At 43.1% G+C, this 26586-nt stretch overlaps 1 protein-coding gene across 6 annotated transcripts in view; it reads left to right on the top strand.

Annotated features, from left to right (window-relative positions):
* PISD (phosphatidylserine decarboxylase) overlaps positions 1-26586 on the top strand; it is a 74001-nt gene that overhangs the window by 35263 nt on the left and 12152 nt on the right. For 2 of the 6 annotated variants that reach the window (XR_010986927.2, XM_068135166.2), the window contains exons 2-5: positions 11281-11354; positions 11595-11770; positions 17974-18036; positions 24767-25003. Coding sequence is in view for 4 of the 6 variants with exons in the window: in XM_068135166.2 (XP_067991267.1) it covers positions 11281-11354; positions 11595-11770; positions 17974-18036; positions 24767-25003 (550 nt within the window). In the remaining 2 variants the exon portion in view is untranslated. The remainder of the gene's footprint in view (positions 1-11280; positions 11355-11594; positions 11771-17973; positions 18037-24766; positions 25004-26586) is intronic. The other 4 variants (XR_013621374.1, XM_068135167.2, XM_068135168.2 and 1 more) reach the window with 3 other exon arrangements.

The raw sequence follows: 26586 nt of genomic DNA, 5'->3' as shown, positions 1-26586 counted from the left end.
ATAATCCTCTCCAAGAAGTTCTGTCGCTCAAGCTTTTGGGTCTCACTATCTGCCATGATCTTTCTTGGGAAAACCACATTTCCAAGCTGGCCTCCAAAGCCAGTCGCCGACTGGGCATCCTCCGTCGTGCGAAGTCCTTCTTTGGCACACCTGAGCTCCTCACCACATACAAGGCTTTCATCCGCAGCTCAATGGAATACTGCTCTCCCCTCTGGGCTGGTGCTCCTGCCTGACACCTAGCTCGGCTTCACGCTGTTGAAACCAAAGCTTTCACAATCATTGGAATCTCCCGCGATGAAGCTATCTCTGAGGGCCTTTCACTCACTCACCGCAGGAAGGTAGGTGGTCTTTCTGTCTTCTACCGACTCCTCTCCGGCCTTGCTCCCCCAGCTCTCTCTCTGTGCTCTGTCCCCCAAATATTCCTACAGGTCGCACAAGATCTGCCAGCAACCCTCTTATGGTTAAACTGCCGAAATCTAGGCTCTCTGCTCACCTTCAGTCTTTCATTCCTCTTTTCTCCCGCCTCTGGAACAAACTCCCACACTCTCTTAAATCCCACTCCTCCCTCTAGGTCTTTAAAACAGCTGTTCACCACCATCTCTTATCTTCCCCCATCCAAAACCTTGATCTTTTCTACCCCCGCTAATTCACCCCAGATCTACTTTTTTTGAAATTCCAACTTATTTCCTGGAGGTCCTTGCAGTGTCCATGTGTTTTATACCTCTCCCCCCCCCCCCCCCTTCCCATGCCCACCCCACCCTTCCCATGCCCACCCCCCAAGCCCTCTCCCTCCCACAGATCTCTCGATGTCCCTGCTCTCAAATGTTGTGTTTGTGTCCTTCCCCCTCTTTCCCCATCTTGTCTACCGCTCCCCTTATTATATGTTTAATGTGTCGGTTTGTCTTTCTGTGTGATTAATGTTCGCTCTTTCACGAGTCTCGATCTTGGATACAAAAAAAAAAAAATCCTTGCGACATGCAGGTAGGGCGATTCATCAATGTGTGTGTCGTCCCTCAGAGGGATGTTGAACCGGGCGTCCCTTTTGCCAGCATTAGTTGGACATTAAAAACACCAAATCCTTCACAAAGAGTAGGCGAGTTATTGCCGGCACCATACTCAAATTCAAGATGCCTTCTCTGACCTGCAGGTAGCGGTGCATCGGTGGCAGTGGCACAGCCATGCCAGCAATGATGCAACCATCAGCCACAGACTGCATACAAATTGAATGAATGAATGAGATAAGGACCACTTCATCCACGAAAATGGTACAAAAGTATTTGGGGCAGAATCGGACTACAGTGTCGTCCAACAGATGAGGAACATGCCTTCCACGGCTTCAACTACACAGCGTGCTCATCTTCTTCCCACTGGTGTAGTTGTGTGGTTACTTCAGATGCTACGAACCGGACCAATGGGATTATGGGTATTTTTTTTATTTTGGAAATGCCATCTCCTTACTGGATGGCCATTGACTCCCAAAAGGAGCTCATCTGCCCTTTGTCAGGTGTTGTTTTTAGTCCTGCAGGGTGTCACTGTCACCCTGCCCATTGTTGAGCCAGTGAGGGGAGTCCGTGTAATCGCTGATAACCCGACCAAGCAGCAGGTAGCGCTGCTGACTGGTAACCACATGTTACCAGTGGAAGTAACCACATGTTGGACTGGTAACCACATGTTACCAGTGGCAGTAACCATGACTGGTAACCCCATGTTACCAGGTTGAAGTAACCATGACTGGTAATCACATGTTACCAGGTTGCAGTAACCATGACTGGTAACCACATGTTACCAGTGGCAGTAACCACATGTTAGACTGGTAACCACATGTTACCAGTGGCAGTAACCATGACTGGTAACCACATGTTACCAGGTTGAAGTAACCATGACTGGTAACCACATGTTACCAGGTTGTAGTAACCATGACTGGTAACCACATGTTAGACTGGTAACCACATGCTACCAGTGGCAGTAACCATGACTGGTAACCACATGTTACCAGGTTGCAGTCCCAAGGACTGGAGCAGTGGAGCACCCTCTGTTCTGAGAAACGCAGCGCCCTCTGTTGGCATTTTTTTATGGTGACTCGCATCTACAGGTGGTACTAATAACTCCAAATCTCGGAGCGAGTAAGCTCTCTTACCATCCTTGAAATGATAACATCCCTCCATTCAAGTATCCCATCCAGGAGGTAGTAACCAGTTACTGCTTAGCTTACAAAGTGTGGCCTGAGTGCAATTGCTTTTCAGTAAATCTCGGCATGACTGTCGCCATCATAATTTTTAATTTCATTTTGGAAAAGACCCCATGATTATGTGCCAATTTTGATGTCAATAGTGTGTGTTTCTAAATGTAATGAAGGCCAAACGAAGGAATCCCAAGTTTCACCTCGATATCCCCAACGGTTTTTGTGCTGTCGCACCTCAAACTCAAAATATGGGTGCCACGCCCCTTTTTTGCACTAGCAACGGTACCCGCCCTAAGGGCGGGGCTTCAATTGGGAGGCGGAAATGATGATTTAAACGATTTATATGAAAACATCCGTTAAATATCACATGCAAATCATCAAAATCTAAACAGCATTTTTAGAATTTCAATAAAAGCCACATCACTGTTCATATCGGTAAATATTATTCCATCGTGTTTCAAATCGTGATTAGTGATGTCAACTGTACGCTTTTCTTTAGGAAAAAAAAATGGAATGATTTTGTTCTTCTTCTTCAGCTTAGAACTTCAGGATTCACGACATTGCTGATAAAAGTTCCTTTTCTCTCTTTGAAGTTCTTGGCAAACATTTTTATATTGTCACTGCTGCCAACGCGACGCCATGGCATTATTCATTACATTCATTCATTCATTCATTCATTCATTTAATGATCATTAAACATTATTCCTACGCTCATTAAACGTTCATTAAACATTAAAAGTTCATTAAACGATTACGAACATAAAAATGACAAGTCAGGAGACGACGATGGTTCACGAGCGAGCGGTATTCAATGACAAAGGACGGACTGTAACCGAAACGGGCCCTGACTGGGGGGTCGGGGGCCCACGTGGCAGGTGTGGGCCCCCGACATGCGGTGTACATGCCTATTTACAAAGTGTCCCAATGCGCTGCATGCGCAGGCCTTTAAGAGCCAGCTGTACGTAATTGTGTGTTGTGCTGGCCCGGAAATGTCAAAACGAAGGTTACTGACCTTGAAATGAGATAGAAAATAATGTATAATCAGTTAAGAGGTTAGTTAGCTGCACAATACCGAAAATTCGGTTCGATTCCGACAACTTTGAAAATTTGATCTTTGTGACCTTCAAAGGTCAAAGGTCGAAGATTCTGAAATTTGTTGGAAAACTTGTATTTCATGATGTATGTGATAATATAAGATCATGTACGACATTTCACCCTATCAGGAAGCGAACAATGTAATAAAACCATCAACTTTTCAAAATTTTGTGACCTTGTGACCTTGACCTTGGGGTGAAAATGAAAACTCGAGCTCCATGGGGCTAGACACATGACATTGGCCGAACCAAATACCGAAACCCCTGTCAGATTCCACCAACTCCCTCAGAGAAGATGTAGCTTGAACTCAATTACCCCCTAAAAAGACATCTTTTTCAGGCGTGGCTCCGCCCACAATGGCGCAATACGCCCACTCTTGGCAGGACACAACGAGATCATGATATCAACCTCCCACCCAAGTTTCATCAAGATCGGATGATATCATCGGGTAGTTATGCTGCGGACAGCCAGACAGACAGACACCCATGACGAATATAGTGGTCACTGTTTGATAACTCGTGAACCAAAAAACATTACGAAATTACGTTCACACCGTCACATCAAACACGACCGTGAACACAAACATCGTCACAACATCGTCACAATGAAAACATCGTCACAAACGTTACGTTACGTAATTCAAACCATGAACACATCGAATATTGGAGAGCCCATTGCCCAAACGATTTGTTTTCTCTGTGACGTTTATCAAGTAATCAGATGTACATACACGTTAATCTTACAGCCTCCATGTTGGTGCTCGCCGTCACTGCGATGCGAACGTTATACGGGAGTCCAAACCTGAGAATGCTGGAGACCAAAGCTGAAATTGGAAAAACAATATAGCCTATTTTACTCCAGCGGATCCCAGGATTACCCACCCAAAATATCATTGCGATCGGTTCAGCCGTTTTTGCGGTACCTTCGAACGGACGGACAGACAGACAGACGGACGGACAGACAGACAGACGGACGGACATTTGGTGAATTATAGTAAGATTAGCGTTTTTGAAGACCCATATCTTCTGTTCTAATAGAGATGGAAAGTGGAAAATTGGTTTCTAAGCTAATTATGACCCTGGCTTTCAGATGCTGCAGCCATAAATTGCTTATCTCTTCTACTACGAAGTTATGGACCCACAAAATCATTATTGTGGTTTGGCACTAAATTGATTTTTGAGATTTAGTGGGTCTATAATATATGGGAACTGGACTGTGCACCAAAAGACTATTAGGGTGAACTAAGCTTTAATAGACGTATGGTGGGGTCGTAAACATAATTCCATAACAAAACTATCCTTATGGCGGCCATTTTGTGGGGGGCTTTTTTGGCTTTTCTCTTTTTAGTCTTTTGGGTCCTCTGCGTCTTTTGGGTGTTCTGGATCTTTTGGGCCAGTGGGGTATTTTGGGTCTTGAGGGTATTTTGGGTCTTGAGGGTCTTTTGGGTATTCGGGATCTTTGTGTAGTCTGGGTCATATGTATATGTATATGTATATGTATATGTGTGTGTATATATATATATATATATCTGTGTTGTGTTGTCCTGTGTTGTCACTGAACTACTCCCTCAAACTTTTGTGAAATCGTACCAAACTTCTGGTATGCACATATCTCTCCCGTCGATGTGTCCTAAGGGTATTTTTTTTTTTTGGAATTTTTTTTTTTTTTTGGGGGGGGAATTTTTTTTCAACTTCCATTGTTTATAAAATGTGATATCACGTATATTACAAATACATTTGTGCAAAATAATTGTTTGAATTATGATTGGTTTAAACCATGACAAAACGGCAACTCGGGTACAGTCATCTATCTATATATCGACACATTTTGTATACTGAATCGAGGCTCGTGAAAGAGCTAACATTTACTTCATAAACAAATCAACCAGACAAACAAAACACACAAAAAGCGGGAGCGGAAAACAAGATGGGGAGAGAAGGTGAAGCACACAAACACAACATTTGAGAGCAGGGAGATGTGTGGAAGGGAGAGGGCTTGGGGGGAGGAGGCATGGGAAGGGGGGGGGGGGGTGGAGGGAGAAGTATAAAACACAAGGACACCGATGACTTCACATCTGGGCAGTGTCTGTGTTCTCACTTAACAACTCTCTCAAACTTTTGTTTCCGTGGTTGTGAAGTGTTTTTAATAACGTTGTGGTGGTTTGGAATCACGTGGTGGTGAGGTATTTTGAATTATGTGGTGGTGAGGTGTTTTTAAATGACGTGGTGGTGAGGTGTTTTAATATCACATGGTGGTGAGGTGTTTTAATATCACGTGGTGGTGAGGTGTTTTGAATTACGTGGTGGTGAGGTGTTTTTAATTAGGTGGTGGTGAGGTGTTTTGAATCATGTGGTGGTGAGGTGTTTTGAATTACTTGGTGGTGAGGTGTTTTTAAATGACGTGGTGGTGAGGTGTTTTGAATTAGTTGGTGATGAGGTGTTTTGAATCATGTGGTGGTGAGGTGTTTTGAATTACGTGGTGGTGAGGTGTTTTTAATTAGGTGGTGGTGAGGTGTTTTGAATCATGTGGTGGTGAGGTGTTTTGAATTACTTGGTGGTGAGGTGTTTTTAAATGACGTGGTGGTGAGGTGTTTTTAATTTCGTGGTGGTGAGGTGTTTTTAATTAGTTGGTGATGAGGTGTTTTGAATCATGTGGTGGTGAGGTGCTTTGAATTACTTGGTGGTGAGGTGTTTTTAAATGACGTGGTGGTGAGGTGTTTTTAATTTCGTGGCTGTGAGGTGTTTTTATTATGTGTTTTATGGCTGTGAGGTGTTTTTATTACGTGTTTTATGGCTGTGAGGTGTTTTTATTACGTGTTTTATGGCTGTGAGGTGTTTTTATTACGTGTTTTATGGCTGTGAGGTGTTTTGAATTACGTGGTGGTGAGGTATTTATAATTTCGTGGTGGTGAGGTGTTTTTAATTAGGTGGTGGTGAGGTGTTTTTAATTAGGTGGTGGTGAGGTGTTTTGAATTAGTTGGTGATGAGGTGTTTTGAATCATGTGGTGGTGAGGTGTTTTGAATTACGTGGTGGTGAGGTATTTATAATTTCGTGGCGGTGAGGTGTTTTTAATTAGGTGGTGGTGAGGTGTTTTGAATTAGTTGGTGATGAGGTGTTTTGAATCATGTGGTGGTGAGGTGTTTTGAATTACTTGGTGGTGAGGTGGTTTTAAATGACGTGGTGGTGAGGTTTTTAATTTCGTGGCTGTGAGGTGTTTTTATTACGTGTTTTATGGCTGTGAGGTGTTTTTATTACGTGTTTTATGGCTGTGAGGTGTTTTTATTACGTGTGTTATGGCTGTGAGGTGTTTTTATTACGTGTTTTATGGCTGTGAGGTGTTTTTATTACCTGTTTTATGGCTGAGGTGTTTTTATTACGTGTGTTATGGCTGTGAGGTGTTTTTATTACGTGTTTTATGGCTGTGTGGTGTTTTTATTACGTGTTTTATGGCTGTGTGGTGTTTTTATTACGTGTTTTATGGCTGTGAGGTGTTATAAATTACTTGGTGGTGAGATGTTTTGAATTACGTGGTGGTGAGATGTTTTGAATTACTAGGTGGTGAGGTGTTTTGAATTACGTGGTGGTGAGATGTTTTGAATTACGTGGTGGTGAGATGTTTTGAATTACGTGGTGGTGAGATGTTTTGAATTACGTGGTGGTGAGATGTTTTAAATTACTAGGTGGTGAGGTGTTTTGAATTACGTGGTGGTGAGATGTTTTGAATTACTAGGTGGTGAGGTGTTTTGAATTACGTGGTGGTGAGGTGCTTTGAATTACGTGGTGGTGAGGTGTTTGGAATTACGTGGTGGTGAGGTGTTTTGAATTATGTTGTTGTGAGGTGTTTTGAATTACGTGGTGGTGAGGTGTTTTAAATTTACGTGGTGGTGAAGTGTTTTGAATTATGTTGTTGTGAGGTGTTTTGAATTACTAGGTGGTGAGATGTTTTAAATTACGTGGTGGTGAGATGTTTTGAATTACGTGGTGGTGAGATGTTTTGAATTACGTGGTGGTGAGATGTTTTAAATTACTTGGTGGTGAGGTGTTTTGAATTACGTGGTGGTGAGATGTTTTGAATTACGTGGTGGTGAGATGTTTTGAATTACGTGGTGGTGAGGTGTTTGGAATTACGTGGTGGTGAGGTGTTTTGAATTATGTTGTTGTGAGGTGTTTTGAATTACTAGGTGGTGAGATGTTTTAAATTACGTGGTGGTGAGATGTTTTGAATTACGTGGTGGTGAGATGTTTTGAATTATGTTGTTGTGAGGTGTTTTGAATTACGTGGTGGTGAGGTGTTTTAAATTTACGTGGTGGTGAAGTGTTTTGAATTATGTTGTTGTGAGGTGTTTTGAATTACTAGGTGGTGAGATGTTTTGAATTACGTGGTGGTGAGATGTTTTGAATTACTAGGTGGTGAGGTGTTTTGAATTACGTGGTGGTGAGATGTTTTAAATTACTTGGTGGTGAGGTGTTTTGAATTACGTGGTGGTGAGGTGTTTTGAATTGCGTGGTGGTGAGGTGTAATCGTTCCAAACTTCCAGTCTGCACCTACCCCTCCCCTATGTATGTGCTGAGGGGTTCTTTCTTGAAAAAAAAACATTCAACCTAAATCTTCAACCTAAATTGCCTATAAAAATGTAATATCACAAACACAACAAATACATTTGTGGAAAGTAATTGTTTGTATTATGATTGGTGAAAATCATGACAACCCAGCAACTCAGGTACAGTCATTACCCTCAGCTAAAATAAGCCCGTGCCTCAGTATCGACGCTTGGTGAGGCGAGCGTAGCGAGCCGAGCCAAGCTAGTATATATATATCTGTGTTGTGTTGTCATGTGTTGTCACTGAACTACTCCCTCAAACTTTTGTGAAACCTACCAAACTTCTGGTATGCACCTACCTCTCCTTTGTGTATGTCCTAAGGGTATTTGTTTTGAAAAAATTGCCAATTTCTTTCTTTTTGGGGGGGGGGGGGGGGGGGGAATTTTTTTTTAAATTTTTTTTTTTCAACTTAAGTCTTCAACTTCAAGTGTTTATAAAATCTAATATCACGTATATTACAAATACATTTGTGCAAAATAATTGTTTGAATTATGATTGGTGTAAACCATGACAACACAGCAACTCAGGTACACTCATCTATCTATATATCTGGGCAGTGTCTGTGTTGTCACTGAACTACTCCCTGAAACTTTTCTTTTTCCATGGTTGTGAAGTGTTTTTAATAACGTGGTGGTGGTTTTGAATTACGTGGTGGTGAGGTGCTTTGAATTACGTGGTGGTGAGGTGTTTGGAATTACGTGGTGGTGAGGTGTTTTGAATTATGTTGTTGTGAGGTGTTTTGAATTATGTGGTGGTGAGGTGTTTTAAATTTACGTGGTGGTGAAGTGTTTTGAATTACGTGGTGGTGAGGTGTTTTGAATTACGTGGTGGTGAGGTGCTTTGAATTACGTGGTGGTGAGGTGTTTGGAATTACGTGGTGGTGAGGTGTTTTGAATTATGTTGTTGTGAGGTGTTTTGAATTACGTGGTGGTGAGGTGTTTTAAATTTACGTGGTGGTGAAGTGTTTTGAATTACGTGGTGGTGAGGTGTTTTGAATTACGTGGTGGTGAGGTGTTTTGAATTACGTGGTGGTGAGGTGTTTTGAATTACGTGGTGGTGAGTAGTTTTGAATTACGTGGTGGTGAGCAGTTTTGAATTACGTGGTGGTGAGTAGTTTTGAATTACATGGTGGTGAGGTGTTTTGAATTATGTGGTGGTGAGGTGTTTTGAATTACGTGGTGGTGAGGTGTTTTGAATTACGTGGTGGTGAGGTGTTTTGAATTACGTGGTGGTGAGTAGTTTTGAATTACGTGGTGGTGAGGTGTTTTGAATTACGTGGTGGTGAGGTGTTTTAAATCACGTGGTGGTGAGGTGTTTTAAATTACGTGGTGGTGAGGTGTTTTGAATTACGTGGTGGTGAGGTTGTGAATTACATGGTGGTGAGGTGTTTTGAATTACGTGGTGGTGAGGTGTTTTGAATTACGTGGTGGTGAGGTGTTTTGAATTACGTGGTGGTGAGGTGTTTTGAATTACGTGGTGGTGAGGTGTTTTGAATTACGTGGTGGTGAGGTGTTTTGAATTACGTGGTGGTGAGTAGTTTTGAATTACGTGGTGGTGAGGTGTTTTGAATTACGTGGTGGTGAGGTGTTTGAAATCACGTGGTGGTGAGGTGTTTTAAATTACGTGGTGGTGAGGTGTTTTGAATTACGTGGTGGTGAGGTGTTTTGAATTACATGGTGGTGAGGTGTTTTGAATGACGTGGTGGTGAGGTGTTTGAAATCACGTGGTGGTGAGGTGTTTTAAATTACGTGGTGGTGAGGTGTTTTGAATTACGTGGTGGTGAGGTGTTTTGAATTACGTGGTGGTGAGGTGTTTTGAATTACATGGTGGTGAGGTGTTTTGAATGACGTGGTGGTGAGGTGTTTTGAATTATGTGATGGTGAGGTGTTTTGAATTATGTGATGGTGAGGTGTTTTGAATTATGTGATGGTGACATGTTTTTAATTACATGGTGGTGAGGTGTTTTTAATTACATGGTGGTGAGGTGTTTTGAATGACGTGGTGGTGAGGTGTTTTTAATTACGTGGTGGTGAGGTGTTTTGAATGACGTGGTGGTGAGGTGGTTTGAATTACATAGTGGTGAGGTGTTTTGAATTACATGGTGGTGAGGTGTTTTGAATTACATGGTGGTGAGGTGTTTTGAATGACGTGGTGGTGAGGTGTTTTTAATTAGATGGTGGTGAGGTGTTTTTAATTACGTGGTGGTGAGGTGTTTTTAATTACGTGGTGGTGAGGTTGTTTTTAATTACGTGGTGGTGAGGTGTTTTTAATTACGTGGTGGTGAGGTGTTTTTAATTAGATGGTGGTGAGGTGTAATCGTCCCAAACTTCCAGTCTGCACCTAAAGCTAAATAAAAAAATTATGCTAAAATAAAAAGGCATTGTAGGGATGACAAACTGCAGTCTAAAAAAGGTCCTAAACAAGATCGGGATGCAGTTGGTTTAGACTAGAGAGAGTAGCTTGGAGTATCTCCATCACAAATCCCTACATCACTGCCTCCAGAATATTGTCTGCGGCTAGGTCGAGCTAAAAGTATTAGAAGCTCCTATATTTCATTTCTGCCTGAGTATAAGAAGCTCGTATATAATTCCAGGGACTTCTTGCAGCTTCAATTGTCTTTCCTACTTTTCTTTTTTTTTATCAACTTGGAGTAACCAATCACAAATGGAGTGAAAAAAGTGTGAAAAAGGTGCACGGCGCCCATATATTGAGGGGCTACAGCACAAAAACCGTTGGAGATATTGAGCTGAAACTTGGGATTCCTTATTTTGGCATGAAGTGGTATTTTTTGAATATTTTCCCCAGACAAATCTGACAGGTGTCCCATGGGAGATACCTGGATATTGTGTGAATTGAAACGGAATGACCCAGATGAGTGTTTTGAAAGCCTGCTTTTTGTGTTTTTTGTTTTTTTTTGGTATACAAAATCGAGGCTCGTGTGAGAGCTAAAAAGAACTGGGGTAAGATTTCTTGGGAAATCGTAACTGTTGTCTGGGTAAAAGAACTGGGCTGATCGTGTAAGGTTGACGAAGAACTGGGAACGGGAGCTTAACGTAGCGGTTCCATCGGTACCATTTGTTATTCTACGACAGTCGGAACCCTTTCGAGTTTAGAAGGACACCGAAGGAGCACAAAACAGCAGCAGCAGAAACAAAAACGAAGTGTTATAAGATCCATTTTTTGTGTTTCACTTCATTTTTACATCCTCGTTGATATTCCCGGATCGGCATGCAATGTGTTTGTGAAGTACGCTCTCCTTTGATTAAGGCCGTCGTCGCTGACGGGTCGGCGCACCGACCGGGTATCGAATGCAGGTGCCCCTCTTGAGCTTTATATGTCTTGTTTTTTTTTTGTCAATGGCAATTATGAGGTTAATACGTGCACTGATGCTCTGTCGGTAGATGTTTCCTTCAAATTAAAACCAGGCATGGTGGGGCGTGTGGACAGAATACCTTCCTGCAGGTTAACATTCCTGGTGAGTAGCTTGAAGTTAGCTGTTGTGCTCACCTTAGTGAAAATTGCAGTTTGTTCATTATTACAATATGAGGTGTAATTTTCAGGTGTTCAGGGAGCCTTTCCCCTGCCCTACCATATCTGCTTATGTTGTTTGCCATCTGAGTGACCAGCGCTGACTTTTTCATTGTTTCTCCGGAACAGGATTGCGGATTGCTTCCTGATGGAACCTGACGTGTGTGTTCTGAACTTGTTTCCTCAGGTGGACGTCCGTTCTCCTCGTTTTCTGCCCGGGTCTTGTGGCGTTTCCGCTGGATTTTTCTTCCTGCGGGTGCTGGTGGAGCCTTTGCCGGTTACTCAAAGTACGACAGCTATTGTGAACGGAAACTTTGTGCCAGCGGTCTGGAAGTAGCCCATCATGTTGCAGGGGATTGGCAAGTAAGGATATACCGAGTGGGAAACCCAACCGGTAGTTTTGAGTGTTGGGCAAACGAGAGTTTGTACTTGTAGTCTCTTGGTAAACTGAAAAGATCTCTTCTCTGTAGACCATCATGATTTTCTTTTCAACATGAGTTTGGGTTTGTTTGTTTTTTGGGAAATGAAACATGTTGTGCGTTGTGTGATGTGGTGTGCTGCTGCCTGGCATCGCACGCTTGTTGGCATTTGTGTGGCAATAGTGGTGATGGGGCACAAACTTGTAACCACAGCAGCCAAAGTGCCAATTATTTAATTTTAAGTCTCAGAAGAGATGCCCTGGCAGTCCAGTTGGATGGGGAGTAGCCACATCTTGCTGACGAAGTCCAGTATGCAGAAACACATTTACACCCTCCGGTCTCGGGGTTGACGGGGCTGTTTAGGCCAGATAACTGATGCTGCAGGGATCCGTCCATGCGTTTGGCAGTGTATGATGTGCTGTTCAACTATTGGGTAATGCTTGTTAAATAAATAAATAAATAATATATCTATCATATAAAACACTGTGTGTGTGTGTGTGTGTGTGTGTGTGTGTGTGTGTGTGTGTGTGTGTGTGTGTGTGTGTGTGTGTGTGTGTGTGTGTGTGTGTGTGTGTCCGTGTGTCCGTGTGTCCCCCTCATTAGGCTAGGGTTTAAAGGATTTGAGTGGGGGGTTTAAGGGGCAATCTTTGAACACAAATGTGTCCCCACCGGTTAAAAGATTTAAAATACTCCGAGGACCCAAAAGACCTAATGGCCCCAAACCCTCAAAATACCCAAAGACCCCCCAAGGACTCTGAAGACCCAATGAATCCCAAAAGACCCCAAAGAGCCAAAATTTTGGTAAGACCAAAAAGACCAAGGACCCAGAAGACCCAATTGACCCCAAACACCCAAAATACCCGAGACCCAAAATACCCTGTAGACCCAAAATACCCTGTAGACACAAAATATAATGAAGACCTAGAAGACCCCAAGGACCCAGAAGACCCCAAGGACTTTGAAGACCCAAAATACCTCAAAGGACCCCAAAGAACCTGAGGATCCAAAAGACTCAAACAACCCCAAGGACCCAAATGACAAAGACGACCCAAAAGACCCCAATGACTCTGAAGATCCAAAATACCCCGAATACCCAAAATACCAAAAAGACCCAATGGACCCCAAGCACCCAAAATACCCCAAATACCCAAAAGACCCTAAGACCTCAAGGACCCAGAAGACCAAATAGACCCTAAACACCAAAAATACCCTGTAGACTGTTAAAGACACCAAAGACCATGAAGACCCAGAAGTTCCTAAAGGCCCAAAAGACAGAAAAGTCATTGAAAACCCAATTGTCCTCAAACACCCAAAATATCCCGAAGACCCAAAAGACCCCGAAGACTCTTAAATACCCAAAAGACCACAAAGACCCTTAAATACCCAAAAGACCACGAACACCCAAAAGACACTGAAGACCGAAAAACCCCAAAGACCCTTAAATATCCAGATTACCCAAAATAGCCTTAAATATCCAGAAGACCCCAAAGACCGCAAGACCCTTGAAGACGCAAAAGACAACAAAAACCCAAAAGTCCCCGAAGACCCAAAATTCCCCAAAGACCCAAAACACTGAAAAGACCCCAAGACCCTTAAATACCCAGAAGACCCTGAAGACTAAAAACACCCCAAATATCCAAAAGACCCAGAAGACCCTTAAATACCTCAAGGACCCAAAATATCTCAAAGACCCTTAAAGACACAAAATACCCCAAAGACTCAAAATACATCAAAGACCCAAAAGACCACGAAGACCTCAGAGACCCAAAATATCCCAAAGACCAAAAAAAAATTGAAAAGACCCAGAAGACCAAAAAGTCCCTGAAAACCCAAAATACCCGAAGACCATTAACAACCCCACAGAACCAAACAATCCAAAACACCAAAAATATCCTTAAAGACCCTGAGGACCTAGTGGAACCTAAAGACCCAAAATACCTAGATGACTGAAAATACCCGAGGACCCCAAAGAGGCAGAGGACCCAAAGGACTCGAATGACCTAAAAGACCCAGAGAAGAACCAGAAGATCCCAAGGATGCAAAAGAGCTTGAGCACCCAAAAGACCCAAATTAACCAGAGGACCCAAAATACCCTTAGGACTCTGAAGACCCAAAAGAAGAGTAATTATGTCTCTTACATTGGAATTGTAGATGGTGGCTTGCAAACCGAGCCTCAAGGTCGGTGTACGGAAGTGGTTTTTTTTTTTTAATTACCATAAATACATGGCGTAGGGAGGTGAAATTCGCTGAACGTGACGTGCAAAGTGCGCATAGTAAACTGAGTGTTCATTTACGTCTGTAGGATGTCTATCCAAAACACCAAAAAGACCCTTAAAGACCCTGAGGGCACAGTGGACCCCAAAGACCCAAATTACCCCAAAGACCCCAAAGACCAAAATGACCGAAAAGATCCAGAGGACCCAAAAGACTCAAATGACCCAAAAGATCCCAAGGATGCAAAAGAGCTTGAACACCCAAAAGTCCCAAATTAACCAGAGGACCCAAAAGACCCCGAGGACTCCGAAGACCCAAAAGAAGAGTAATTATGTCTCTCACATTGGAATTGTAGACAGTGGCTTGCAAAAACCGAGCCTCAAGGTCGGTGTTTGGAAGCGGGTTTTTTTAAATCGCAATAAATACAAGGTACAGGGAGGTCACATTCGCTGAACGTGACGTGCAAAGTGGGCAGAGTAAACCGAGTGTTCATTTACGTCTGTGGGATATCTCATAAATAAAGAAGATATAAGCACACCTGACACAAGGCCCAGGCTACAGACTTTGGCATGCTCACGTGGCTGCACCGTCAAATATACTGTTTCAACCTGTCATTTTTGATGGGCTTTACACTCGTGTGTGTGTGTGTGTGTGTGTGTGTGTGTGTGTGTGTGTGTGTGTGTGTGTGTGTGTGTGTGTGTGTGTGTGTGTGTGTGCGTACGTGTGCGTACGTGTGCGTACGTGTACGGTCACGTGAAAAAGTAAGTACACCCCATGTAAAGTTTTGACTTTTTCAACATATTTCAACATACAGCTATTTGATCTTCATTTCAACAATATTGACAGATAAAGGTGATATAATATAACAAATATCATGAAACATTTACATTTTGTAGTCCATTGTATAATTTAAATAAAGATAAATGCAAATTTTGCACGTGGAAAAAGTAAGTACACCCTTGGCTCTAATAGGTGGTATTGCCCCCTTTGGCAGAAACAACCCCAAGTAGGCGTTTCTTACAACTGTCTACCAGTCTCTGACATCGACAGGGATAAATTTTTGCTCACTCCTCCATGCAGAATTCTTTCAGCTGTGCGATGTTTGAGGGGTTTCTTTCATGCACAGCTCGTTTCAAATCCCCCCACAACATCTCAATGGGATTTAGATCCGGGCTTTCACGTGACCATTCCAGAACCCTCCATTTCTTTCTTTTCAGCAATTCTTTGGTGGATTTACTGGTATGTTTAGGGTCATTGTCATGTTGCAAGGTCCACCTTCGGTTGAGCTTCAACTTTCTGACAGATGGCCTCACATTATCCTCAAGCACCCTCTGGTACCATGAAGAATTCATAGTGGATTATATGAAGGTGAGCTGCCCAGGTCCTGATACAGCAAAGCTGCCCCAAACCATAATATTTCCACCACCATGCTTTACAGTTGGTATCAGGTTCTTGTGGTCAAATGCTGTCTTTGGTTTTCGCCAAACATGCCTTCTGGTACTGTGGCCAAATAGCTCTACCTTTGACTCATCTGTCCAGAGCACATTGTTCCAGAAGTGCTGGTCTTTGCCTCGGTGTTCATTGGCAAACTTTAGTCTTGCCCTGATGTTCTTTCTGGACAGCAAAGGTTTCCTTCTGGCACACCTCCCATGTCGATCAAATTTGTGCACCCTCTTTCTAATGGTAGACTCGTGCACTTTGGCATCAACAGTGGCAAGAGCTACCTGTAGGTCCCGTGATGACATTCTGGGGTTCTTGGAGACTTCTTTCAGCATCTTGCAGTCTGCTCTCGGGCTGAACTTGCTGGGGCGGCCTGGCCTGAACAAGTTGGCAGTTGTTTGAAATCTTCTCCACTTGTAGGTGATCTTCCGGACAGTCGAATGATTGATTTCAAATTGTTTGGAGAACTTTTTAAATCCCTTCCCAGACTCGTAGGCATCTATAACCTTCTTTCTGAAGGCCTCAGAGAGCTCTTTTGATCTAGGCATGGTGACGTGGCACACTTCAACAACAAAGAGCAAACCAAACTAAATGTCTGAGGTTTAAATATGACAGGTTCCTCCAAGATCCTCTCCAACGACGTTCTAATCATTTGCACCTGAGATGGTGCACCTGATTCTAATTTTAGGTATTTGAAGTAGTGATAAATGTAGGGGTGTACTTACTTTTTCCACATGCGAAATTTGCATTTACGTTTATTTAAATTATACAATGGACTACAAAATGTAAATGTTTCATGATATTTGTTATACTAGGGCGTGCCCGTACGTGGGTGCAAAAAAACATGCGTGCAAACAACAACAACAAAAAAAAACTTTGAAACCACGTGGCAGTAACGACCACAGAACCCCCCCCCCCCCTCTATTTACATGAAATGGTTTGGTCCATTCGCAAAGCCAAAGCGAACGGCTTGCGAGTACGGTAGAACCCCCCCCTCTATTTACATGAAATGGTTTGGTCCATTCGCAAAGCCAAAGCGAACGGCTTGCGAGTACGGTGACCATACCTTGGGAACCACTTGTCCGATTAATTTCAAACCTTGAAAAGGCACATCCTCGGGTCCCCAGCAATATACCTGGCAAGTTTAAATTAGATCGGACCCGTGGTTGTCGAGAAACAGCGGTCACAGACAAACACACACACACACAGACACACACACATACACACAGAGATTACTGGAATTATAGATAGATTATATCACCTTTATCTGTCAATATTGTTGAAATGACGATCAAATAGCTGTATGTTGAAATATGTTGAAAAAGTCAAAACTTTACATGGGGTGTACTTTGTACTTACTTTTTCACGTGACTGTATATATATATATATATATATATATATATATACAACAAGAGACAATATATATTACATAATGTGTGTGTATATATATATATATATATATATGTGTATATATATATATATATATATATATATATATATATATATATATATATATATATATATATATATATAAATAAATATTGGTGCAACAAACAAGAGGTGCTGAGATCGAGAGAGAGAAGAGTGGAGAAGGAAACCGATCGGGGAGAGGTGTTGTTTGTCAAAGAGGGCCAAGTGGTAAGAGATGGAAAGAGGGGGAGGAGGAGGAGGAGGAGGTGGAGGTGGAAAGCAAGAGGGCTGTCAAATGCTTGTGATTGGCAGGTTTTGGCAGACCTAAAGCCACAATTGGTATTCCCAGAGGAGATCTGTGTGACGAGGTTGCGGCCTGACTGTCATTTGGTGAGGTGCAACAAACAGGTCATCTTAGGGGAATTGTCTGTACCTTGGGAAGAGAACATGGAGGAGGTGCACGAGAGGAAAGTACAGTGAGTTGGAGGCAGAGTGTCGGGAGAAGGGTTGGCGAGTTTCTTGTCAGCCATTTGATGTGGGGTGTAGAGGGTATATTGGCAATTCCTTTTCTGCATTTCTTCCTCGGCTTGGAGTGTGTGGGACAGAAAGAAGGAAAATGTGTGACAAGGTGGCCCAGGTTGCCTTGAAAGGCTCACTTTGGATATGGAGGAAGTTTATGGAAGCATGTCGAACAGTGTAGGTTGAGGTTGTGGGGGGTGGTTCATTTCAGTCTAAAGGGGTAGTGACTGAGCACAGAAGAGAAATGGAGGTGTGTGTGTGTGTGTATGTGGGTGTGTGTTGCAGGAGTGGGTGTGTGTGTTGCAGGAGTGGGTGTGGTTTTGCATGAATGTGTTTTTGTTTGAGTGGTGCATGTTGTAAGGGTGGTGGTCGGTTGTTTTTTTTTTTTGGGGGGGGGGGGGGGTGGGGGGTGTGAGTGAGTGGATGAGGGGCTATTGATTCTGTGTGTGTAGACAGTTTTGTTGTTGTAGTCTGTGTTCTCACTGGCTGGGGTTGGGGGTATGTACGCATTCGGGTGTAGCTGCTGCATGTGGAGGCGTATGTGCCCCTGTTGGCCCACCTTAGCTGACCGTATCGAGGTTGAAGGGCCGAAACGGGATGATGCTGAGGACCTCGACTGAGGACCCGGTCAGTGAGGCACACTTGTGACCAGGTGTGTTTTGAAATTATATATATATATACATACACACAGTAAGTTCTCCAATAATGTCGCTAAACAATAGGTGAACATTTTTCTAACGTTTTTTTCCCCTGAAAGGCCATCCATTGCCATTTTTATTTGTGAATATGAAACTTCAACCAAAGTTCCTGCGTTCTCAACACTCCGAATGAAGTCCTCTGTCATATCGGCAAAAACATTGAAAAAATAAACCAAAAACTTTTGAATTCATCCAAATTAGCGGGTTTGCACTTTTTATTCGGCCCAACCCGACAAAAATCGCACGGGGCGGGCTTCCTGGATAGCCACTATCGGTCCTTGTTGCCCGATCCATCTGTGTGGAAAGAGGGTAGCCAACCAATTCCGAACTTCAATCGAAAAGTGTGGAGAGGCACCATCTTGCACCAAAATAGTTTCATCTGTGTTGGCCCATTGCTGAATATTTGGAAGAATAAAGTTTTGTAGCATTTCCTCGAGTCTGTCAGTTCATTGTATCACGGAGGACAGAAGGTCTAATGAGTTGGTTTGAAGTCATTCTGCAACAAACCAGTAGGTTTGGACTATCGTTGCTGGATAATTTGCTGACCAGTAATGGCAGTTGTGCCTCTTTTCAAAACCACCAACTTCCGGGATGACCACTACCCACCCGGTTGATGTTTTCTGGTGATCACACTGTGGTATGGCTTCCTGATCTTTCGTCCTTGATCGAACCAGTTGTTATAAGCTTTTGGTAACAGTTTTTAATCCAAAGTGGCATGTCTTCCCATTACATGCCTCCACCATCTTTGAACTGCAATTACAGTGTGGCAAAGCTCATACCGTGCAGCAATTCACGCTCTTTTAGCGACAGTTAATCTCTCATCCATAATGGATCAATATCAAAACAAAGAAAAAGTACTATTCTTCTTCTTATCTTCCCTTTTGTAAGGGGTGAGGTCCAACGGTGCCAAGCTTCTTCTGCCCTGCCTCGACCACAATACTCCTCCACTTCCTCCTACCTTCAGCCATTTCTCTCAACTCTCCAACCACCCCACCTTGTTTATATCCCTCCTCATATAATCTTCCCATCTCAACCTTGGTCTTCTTCTTTTCCTCCTACCTTTCTCCCTCAAGCTATCCCCTCTCTTTGCCATTCTCTCTTCCTCCATCCACACCAAGTGTCCAGCCCATTTCAGCCGGATTTTTAGCAATCTTCCCGTCAAGCTCATCTGCACACCGATCTCCTCCCTCAGTTCATCCATCCTTCTATCCACCCTCTTCACTCCCGCAATCCTCCTAACCCAGTTCTCGCAAACCTGCAGCCTCAGTTGTCTTTCTGTCAGTGCCACTGTCTCCAGACTGTAAAGGTAGGCCGGCATTACGCAAGACATCAGAACCTTTCCTTTCAATCTCCTTTTTTTCTTTTTTCTTTTTTTCAGAACCTCCTTTTTCATCTCCTTTTCTCCTTTTTTTTCTCCTTTTTCCTTTTTCTCCTTTTTCTCCTTTTCAGAACCTTTCAGAACCTTTTTCAGAATCTCCTTTCATCAGAACCTTTCCTCCCCAGCACAATATCCTCCCCATCCTTGAAATCTTTTTGTCTGCCACTACTCCATCCACCTTCCTCCACGCATTCACTCCCACCTGAATTCTCCTCCGCACCTCTGCCTCTGACTTACAATCCCTGGTCACTGTTCCACCAAGATACTCAAACCTATTTCCCTGCCTGATCTCCTTCCTCTAGAACCTGATATTAATTTCTGGTCTGTGCTGCCAGACCCACATCATCAGCCCATGGTTCTCAAATGCCTCCTACCAATACTTCCTGCATCTCCCATCTACTCTCCGCCATGGCAGCCAAATCATTCACATACTCGTACAATATCCTCCCCAGCATACCTCTCATGTTTACCTTTCTGTTTACTAGCTCCATCACCATGATAAACATGAGTAGGCTGAGAGCGCTTCTCTGCCTCAAACTGATGTTCACACTGAATTCCTCCGACATCCCAGGACCAACCAAAACGTTTCCCTTCGTTACCTTGTACATCCCTTCCACCAACCTCACTTCTGCTTCCGGCACACCCATCCATTAGTGTCTCCATCACCATCTCTCTCTGAACAGTGGTAATATATCTTATTATAATAGAGCAAACATATCTGGTTATGTCGTTATGTATGTTTGTTTATATGCAACGAAAACGTCTTCTTCTTCTTCAAATAAAATTAACACCCTCTTAATTAACCCTCTTAATTACCTTTAGACTGCTGAGACACCTCAGACCTTTGATGACCCTTTAATTACCTCAAGACCCTTAAGACCACGAAGACCCAAAAGACCCCGAAAACCCAAAACACCCCAAAGACCCAAAATACCCTTGAAGGCCCATATGCTTAAAAATACCCTGAAGATCCAAATGGCCCCAAAGACCCAAAAGACCCCGAAGGCCTAAAATACCCAAAAGACACTGAAGACCCAAAACATCCCGAAGACCCAAAACACCCCGAAGGCCCAAAACACCCTGAAGACCCACAACACTCAGAAGACCACAAAGACCCTTAAATACCCTGAAAACCCCGAAGACCCAAAACACCCCCAAAGACCCAAAATACCCTTGAAGGCCCTGAGGATTAAAAATATCGCGAAGACCCAAAAGACCCCGAAGACCCAAAACACTCCAAGACCCCAAAAAAACCCGTAGACTCGAAAGACCCTGAAAGACCCTGCAGAACGAAAATACCCCAAATACTCTTAAAGACTCAGAGGAAACAAAACGCCCTTAAGACCCAAAAATCCCTGAAGACACCGGACACAAAACACCCCAAAGACCCAAAATACCCTTAAAGGCCCAGCGGATCCAAAAGACTGAAGACCCAAATGGCCCTGAAGACCCAAAACACCATGAAGAGCCAAAAGACCCAAAAGACACCGAAATGCACAAAGATGCCTATCCCTCTGAAACGACGTGTGGTGAGGCGTGCGTAGCGCGCCGAGTCACACTAGTTATCATAATAGAGCAAACGTATACAGTCACGTGAAAAAGTAAGTGCACCCCATGTAAAGTTTTGACTTTTTCAACAGATTTCAACATACAGCTATTTGATCTTCATTTCAACAATATTGACAGATAAAGGTGATATAATATAACAAATATCATGAAACATTTACATTTTGTAGTCCATTGTATAATTTAAATAACCATAAATGCAAATTTTGCATGTGGAAAAAGTAAGTACACCCTGACATTTATCACTACTTCAAATACCTAAAATTAGAATCAGGTGCCCCAGCTCAGGTGCAAATGATTAGAACATCGTTAGAGAGGATCTTGGAGGAACCTGTCTTATTTAAACCTCAGACATTTCGTTTGGTTTGCTCTTTGCTGTTGAAGTGTGCGGCATCACCATGCCTAGATCAAAAGAGCTCTCTGAGGCCTCCAGAAAGAAGGTTATAGATGCCTACGAGTCTAGGAAGGGATTTAAAAAGATCTCCAAACAATTTGAAATCAATCATTCGACTGTCCGGAAGATCATCTACAAGTGGAGAAGATTCCAAACAACTGCCAACTTGTTCAGGCCAGGCCGCCCCAGCAAGTTCAGCCCGAGAGCAGACCACACGATGCTGAAAAAAGTCTCTAAGAACCCCAGAATGTCATCACGGGACCTACAGGTAGCTCTTGCCACTGTTGATGCCAAAGTGCACGAGTCTACCATTAGAAAGAGGCTGCACAAATTTGATCGACATGGGAGGTGTGCCAGGAGGAAACCTTTGCTGTCCAGAAAGAACATCAGGGCAAGACTAAAGTTTGCCAATGAACACCTAGGCAAAGAGCAGCACTTCTGGAACAATGTGCTCTGGACAGATGAGTCAAAGGTAGAGCTATTTGGCCACAGTACCAGAAGGCATGTTTGGCGAAAACCAAAGACAGCATTTGACCACAAGAACCTGATACCAACTGTAAAGCATGGTGGTGGAAATATTATGGTTTGGGGCAGCTTTGCTGCATCAGGGCCTGGGCAGCTCACCATCATAGAATCCACTATGAATTCTTCATTGTACCAGAGGGTGCTTGAGGATAATGTGAGGCCATCTGTCAGAAAGTTGAAGCTCAACCGAAGGTGGACCTTGCAACATGACAATGACCCTAAACATACCAGTAAATCCACCAAGGAATGGCTGAAAAGAAAGAAATGGAGGGTTCTGGAATGGCCAAGTCAAAGCCCGGAACTAAATCCCATCGAGATGTTGTGGGGGGATTTGAAACGAGCTGTGCATGCAAGAAACCCCTCAAACATCGCAAAGCTGAAAGAATTCTGCATGGAGGAGTGGGCAAAAATTTCTCCCAGTCGATGTCAGAGACTGGTAGACAGTTATAAGAAACGCCTACTTGAGGTTGTTTCTGCCAAATGGGGCAATACCACCTATTAGAGCCAAGGGTGTACTTACTTTTTCCACATGCGAAATTTGCATTTATATTTATTTAAATTATACAATGGACTACAAAATGTAAATGTTTCATGATATTTGTTATATTATATCACCTTTATCTATCAATATTGTTGAAATGAAGATCAAATAGCTGTACGTTGAAATATGTTGAAGAAGTCGAAACTTTACATGGGGTGTACTTACTTTTTCACGTGACTGTATGGTTATGTCGTTATGTTTATATGCGATGAAAGCGTCTTCTTCTTCTTGAAATAAAATGAACACTCTCTTAATTAACCCTCTTAATTAAGTTTAGACTGCTGAGACCCCTCAGACCTTTGATGACCCTTAAATTCCCCCAAGGCCACCAAGAGCCCTGAAGACCCTGAAGACCCTGAAGACCCAAAACACCCCAAAGACCCAAAATACCTTTGAAGGCCCTGAGGCTCAAAAAGACCCTGAAGACCCAAATGCCCCTGAAGACCTAAAACACCATGAAGATCGAAAAGACACCGAAATGGTCAAAGATGCCTAACCCTCTGAAACGACATGTGGTGAGGTGTGCGGACTCGTTCATCACAATAAACAAGCTTTCAAAAATAAAAAATAATTCTCTATTTGTAATAACAAGAGTAATTCCAAATTTACAATAGGGGCTTAATTATACATCACTGTGTGTGTGTGTCTGTGTGTTAGTTAATTTGAGGGAACAAACAATCAGCTCTCACCTAATCAAGCATCCCCAGGTGGCTAGGATCCCTATAATTAACCCTATGCTCTTCTAGCCGAAGTACCATAATTTTCTGAATATAAATACTGGCACGATTTTTTTTTTCATAAAAATTAATCTAGAGTTTGGGGTGCATATTATACATGGGAATAAATCAAAATGTAATGTACGTAAATATTTTTTGCATCCAGTATAGAACATAATTTCTGGTGTGTTATCAACAATAATGCGTACTTGCAAAGGAGCCACATTTAAGAGGATTTCTGTCGAGTTTTTCAGAGCGCTTATTTGCCGGTGATGATTTCAAACGTAGCAAGCACAAAGGCGAACTCGCAATTGGCGATTTAACTGACGCTCCAACATCCGTGTCATCAAAGGGTTACTTTCACCACAGCATTGCAAAAGTCTAGGTGCGTATTATACATGGTAACAAACAAATTCAATATATTTCTCAACAAATTTTGTGGGGGTGTTATATTCGTAAAATTACGGTAAGCTGCATGGCAACCCGGAAAAGATACACAAGGTAAGCCCTTTGCCATTTCAAACCCTACCTGGGTTCCTCTACAGCTGCAGACATTCACAAGTAATACATATGTTAGAATCCCAATGCTACACTGCTATACACACCCCTACTCTCCCTCAGACCAGTTTCACTCACTAATTGATGTCATCAGCAACAGCGTAGACATAAACGCGCACAGCCAAGGCTCTCAAGCCTGTACCTCGTGTAATGCCAAAAGCAGTCAACATATAAATATCAACAACCAATCATGTGTCTCCCATCATTGGAGGGAGCAACCAATCATCTCTCACTTAATCAAGTATCCTCATGTGGCTAGGATATTTATAATTTACCCCCTGCTCTTCTAGCCCCCAAAAAGTTTTTATACCACAGTCTTTGTGACTTTCATCTTGTTTTGAGTAATTAGATGCTTGCACTTTCTCAGCTCTGGTATCGCTGTTGGCAAGCGGTGGGCATGGTTTCTACCTTTGAATGTGGTCAAATTGGGCTGTGCTCTGTGGTGGGGGGGGGGGGGGTATGGGGAGGGGGAGGGGTGGGCACCCCAAGCACATGGCAATACTGAATAACCAACTCTGAATATAAAATAGAATATGCACTTTAAATACTCAAACCCTACAGAACCAGTAATAATAACTATAATCTAACCCAGAATCGGTTGTAATAACTATTAACTACTTCATGGTACCAGTGACTTACAAGTTGTCAAGGACTATGACGTTTCCTCCGCACACCCTCCCGCTGTTCAAATTCTGGTGTTTATCTTCAGTAACATTCATTCTAAGGACATTAAAACTTTGAAGAGGAAATGTCAAAGCAACCAAAAACTCTTCCTTCTGCATATTAAGAGGAAGGGACTTGAGGGTAGCCATACATCCTTCACGTTCACATTCCTCAGTCCTAGGTGTTTGACTCACTGTAGTTTATGAAAATATAATTCTGAAAAAAAAATCCTATTTGCTGCTATTGAGTTTATAGGGAATGTTGAGTAATGTCCTGAACTTGATTAAGATTTTCTTGTCGTGCTTGTCTCTTTTTCAGGTAGCAACATACCAAATGGCACCAACACGCCTCATTTCACGCACCTGGGGCCGGATTAATGAACTTGAGCTACCCGGGTGGTTACGTAAGCCAGTCCTTTCTTTGTACATCTGGGCATTCAATGTGGACATGGCAGATGTTGAAGAAGGAGACCTTCGCCGCTATCAAAATCTCGGAGAGTTCTTTCGTCGGCCACTGAGGCTCAATTCACGTCCCATTTCTACACACCATTCCGTGGTTTGTAGCTGTCTGTGTGGAAAACTTTATGGGAACTGAATTGTCGTGTTATATTTGTTTTGGGGGTGAAGGGGCATGAAGGGTTGCTGGGTAGGAGTTCTACTCTGGTATTACCAACTTTAGCAGTTTCTCGCATTGTGATATGCCAACCTTGAAGAAAGTGTTCATTAATAACAGTCGAATTGTCCTTGTGGACAAGGTCTCAACAGCCTAATCAAGCATAATTGATCACTTTTGGTAGGGACATGCACTGTCACGGTATCTCTGTGTCCACCAACTCATTGGGGCTACTATATGCCGCACCTGTCGACTAATTAATTGGTCTGATTGATTAGCCTCAAGACTCATTAGGCCCATATCTCAGAAATTGAGGCACGGATACCGTACAAATGTATTATACCTCGGATACCTCGTCGACAGACAGACATTTGGCCATATAGCTCACAAACGAAATTCTTGACTGCGTCTCTCAGGCCGTTCGGTGGATCGAAACTTGACCCGAGCTTGATTAAGATGAAGATGTTATTGTGAGCTGTAGACGAGACCAATTATGTTGAAAGGCCGACGTTTGCCCATGCGTCTGAAACAGCTTGTCGTGTCGCATCCAGAGAAAGCGTGCAGTCACAGGAGAGCTTGACAAGTGTCATCTCCAAGAGACTGGCACAACGCTTGGATGTTGACAGTCCAGCTCGTATTCTTGAGACCAGTCCTGAAGTGCAAGTTCACTGAGAATTATTTGGCATGACCCAGCAACAACAACCCTACATCAGCGTCTGGACTTCGCACCTGAACGGGTTCCGTTCGGCACCTCCAGAGACACGTGTTTGGCATGTAGGAGCAGCCATGTATCAGCCTCCTCGTCATCTGTGCCCAGTTCTGGAACCAGATTCAATCCTTCTGACGAGTTTATGACACTTGTCACCATGGACGACAAATATTGTGCAGTTTGCGAGTCTGTGGATGTTCCTGCTCCAGTGGTCCAACAACAAATCAATCAAATGTTCCTTGTTTCCACTGCTGGGAGGCTTCCGGCTGTCACCAAATATCTCCATTCGCTGGTTTGAGGCTTGAGCCCGTCTATGGTGCTCAAAACACCTGATGGTGACGACTAGTAGCGATCAAACAAAAAATCCACCCTCGAACAATCGAACTGTACAGCTAACGATAATGCATGGCCAAGAATGCTGCCAGCCAGGCCACCAAACGTCGCCGGCAACAATGCAGACAAGGAGTGGACAACAGCCATACCATGAAGAATGGCATTGTACTTGGTCTCCGTCTCGTCGACGATAATGTCTGTGTTTACCTTCAATGTGATGAAGAAGGTGAATGAATGTCTGTCTTCGCAAGAGTACCATCAGCGGTTGCCGGAGGACAACACCGGTCCAAGCGAGAAAGTCAGTGCATTCTTCAAGTCGATTTTTCTTTGAGATGTTATTTCCATCTGACTGAACAGTTGTCTGTCTGCTTTCAGGGTTACCTGGGGATGAATGTGAACTCGATCTGTGAACTTTCTAATCCTGATTTCTCCTGATGGCAAATCCTTCCTTCTGGACGTGGTGATGAATAACTTTCCAGCAAAT

This window comes from Myxine glutinosa, chromosome 14 (assembly GCF_964187855.1).
Source record: "Myxine glutinosa chromosome 14, kmMyxGlut1.1, whole genome shotgun sequence".
In the NCBI taxonomy this organism is placed as follows: Eukaryota; Metazoa; Chordata; class Myxini; order Myxiniformes; family Myxinidae; genus Myxine; species Myxine glutinosa.
This window is presented reverse-complemented; position numbering and strand designations above follow the sequence as displayed.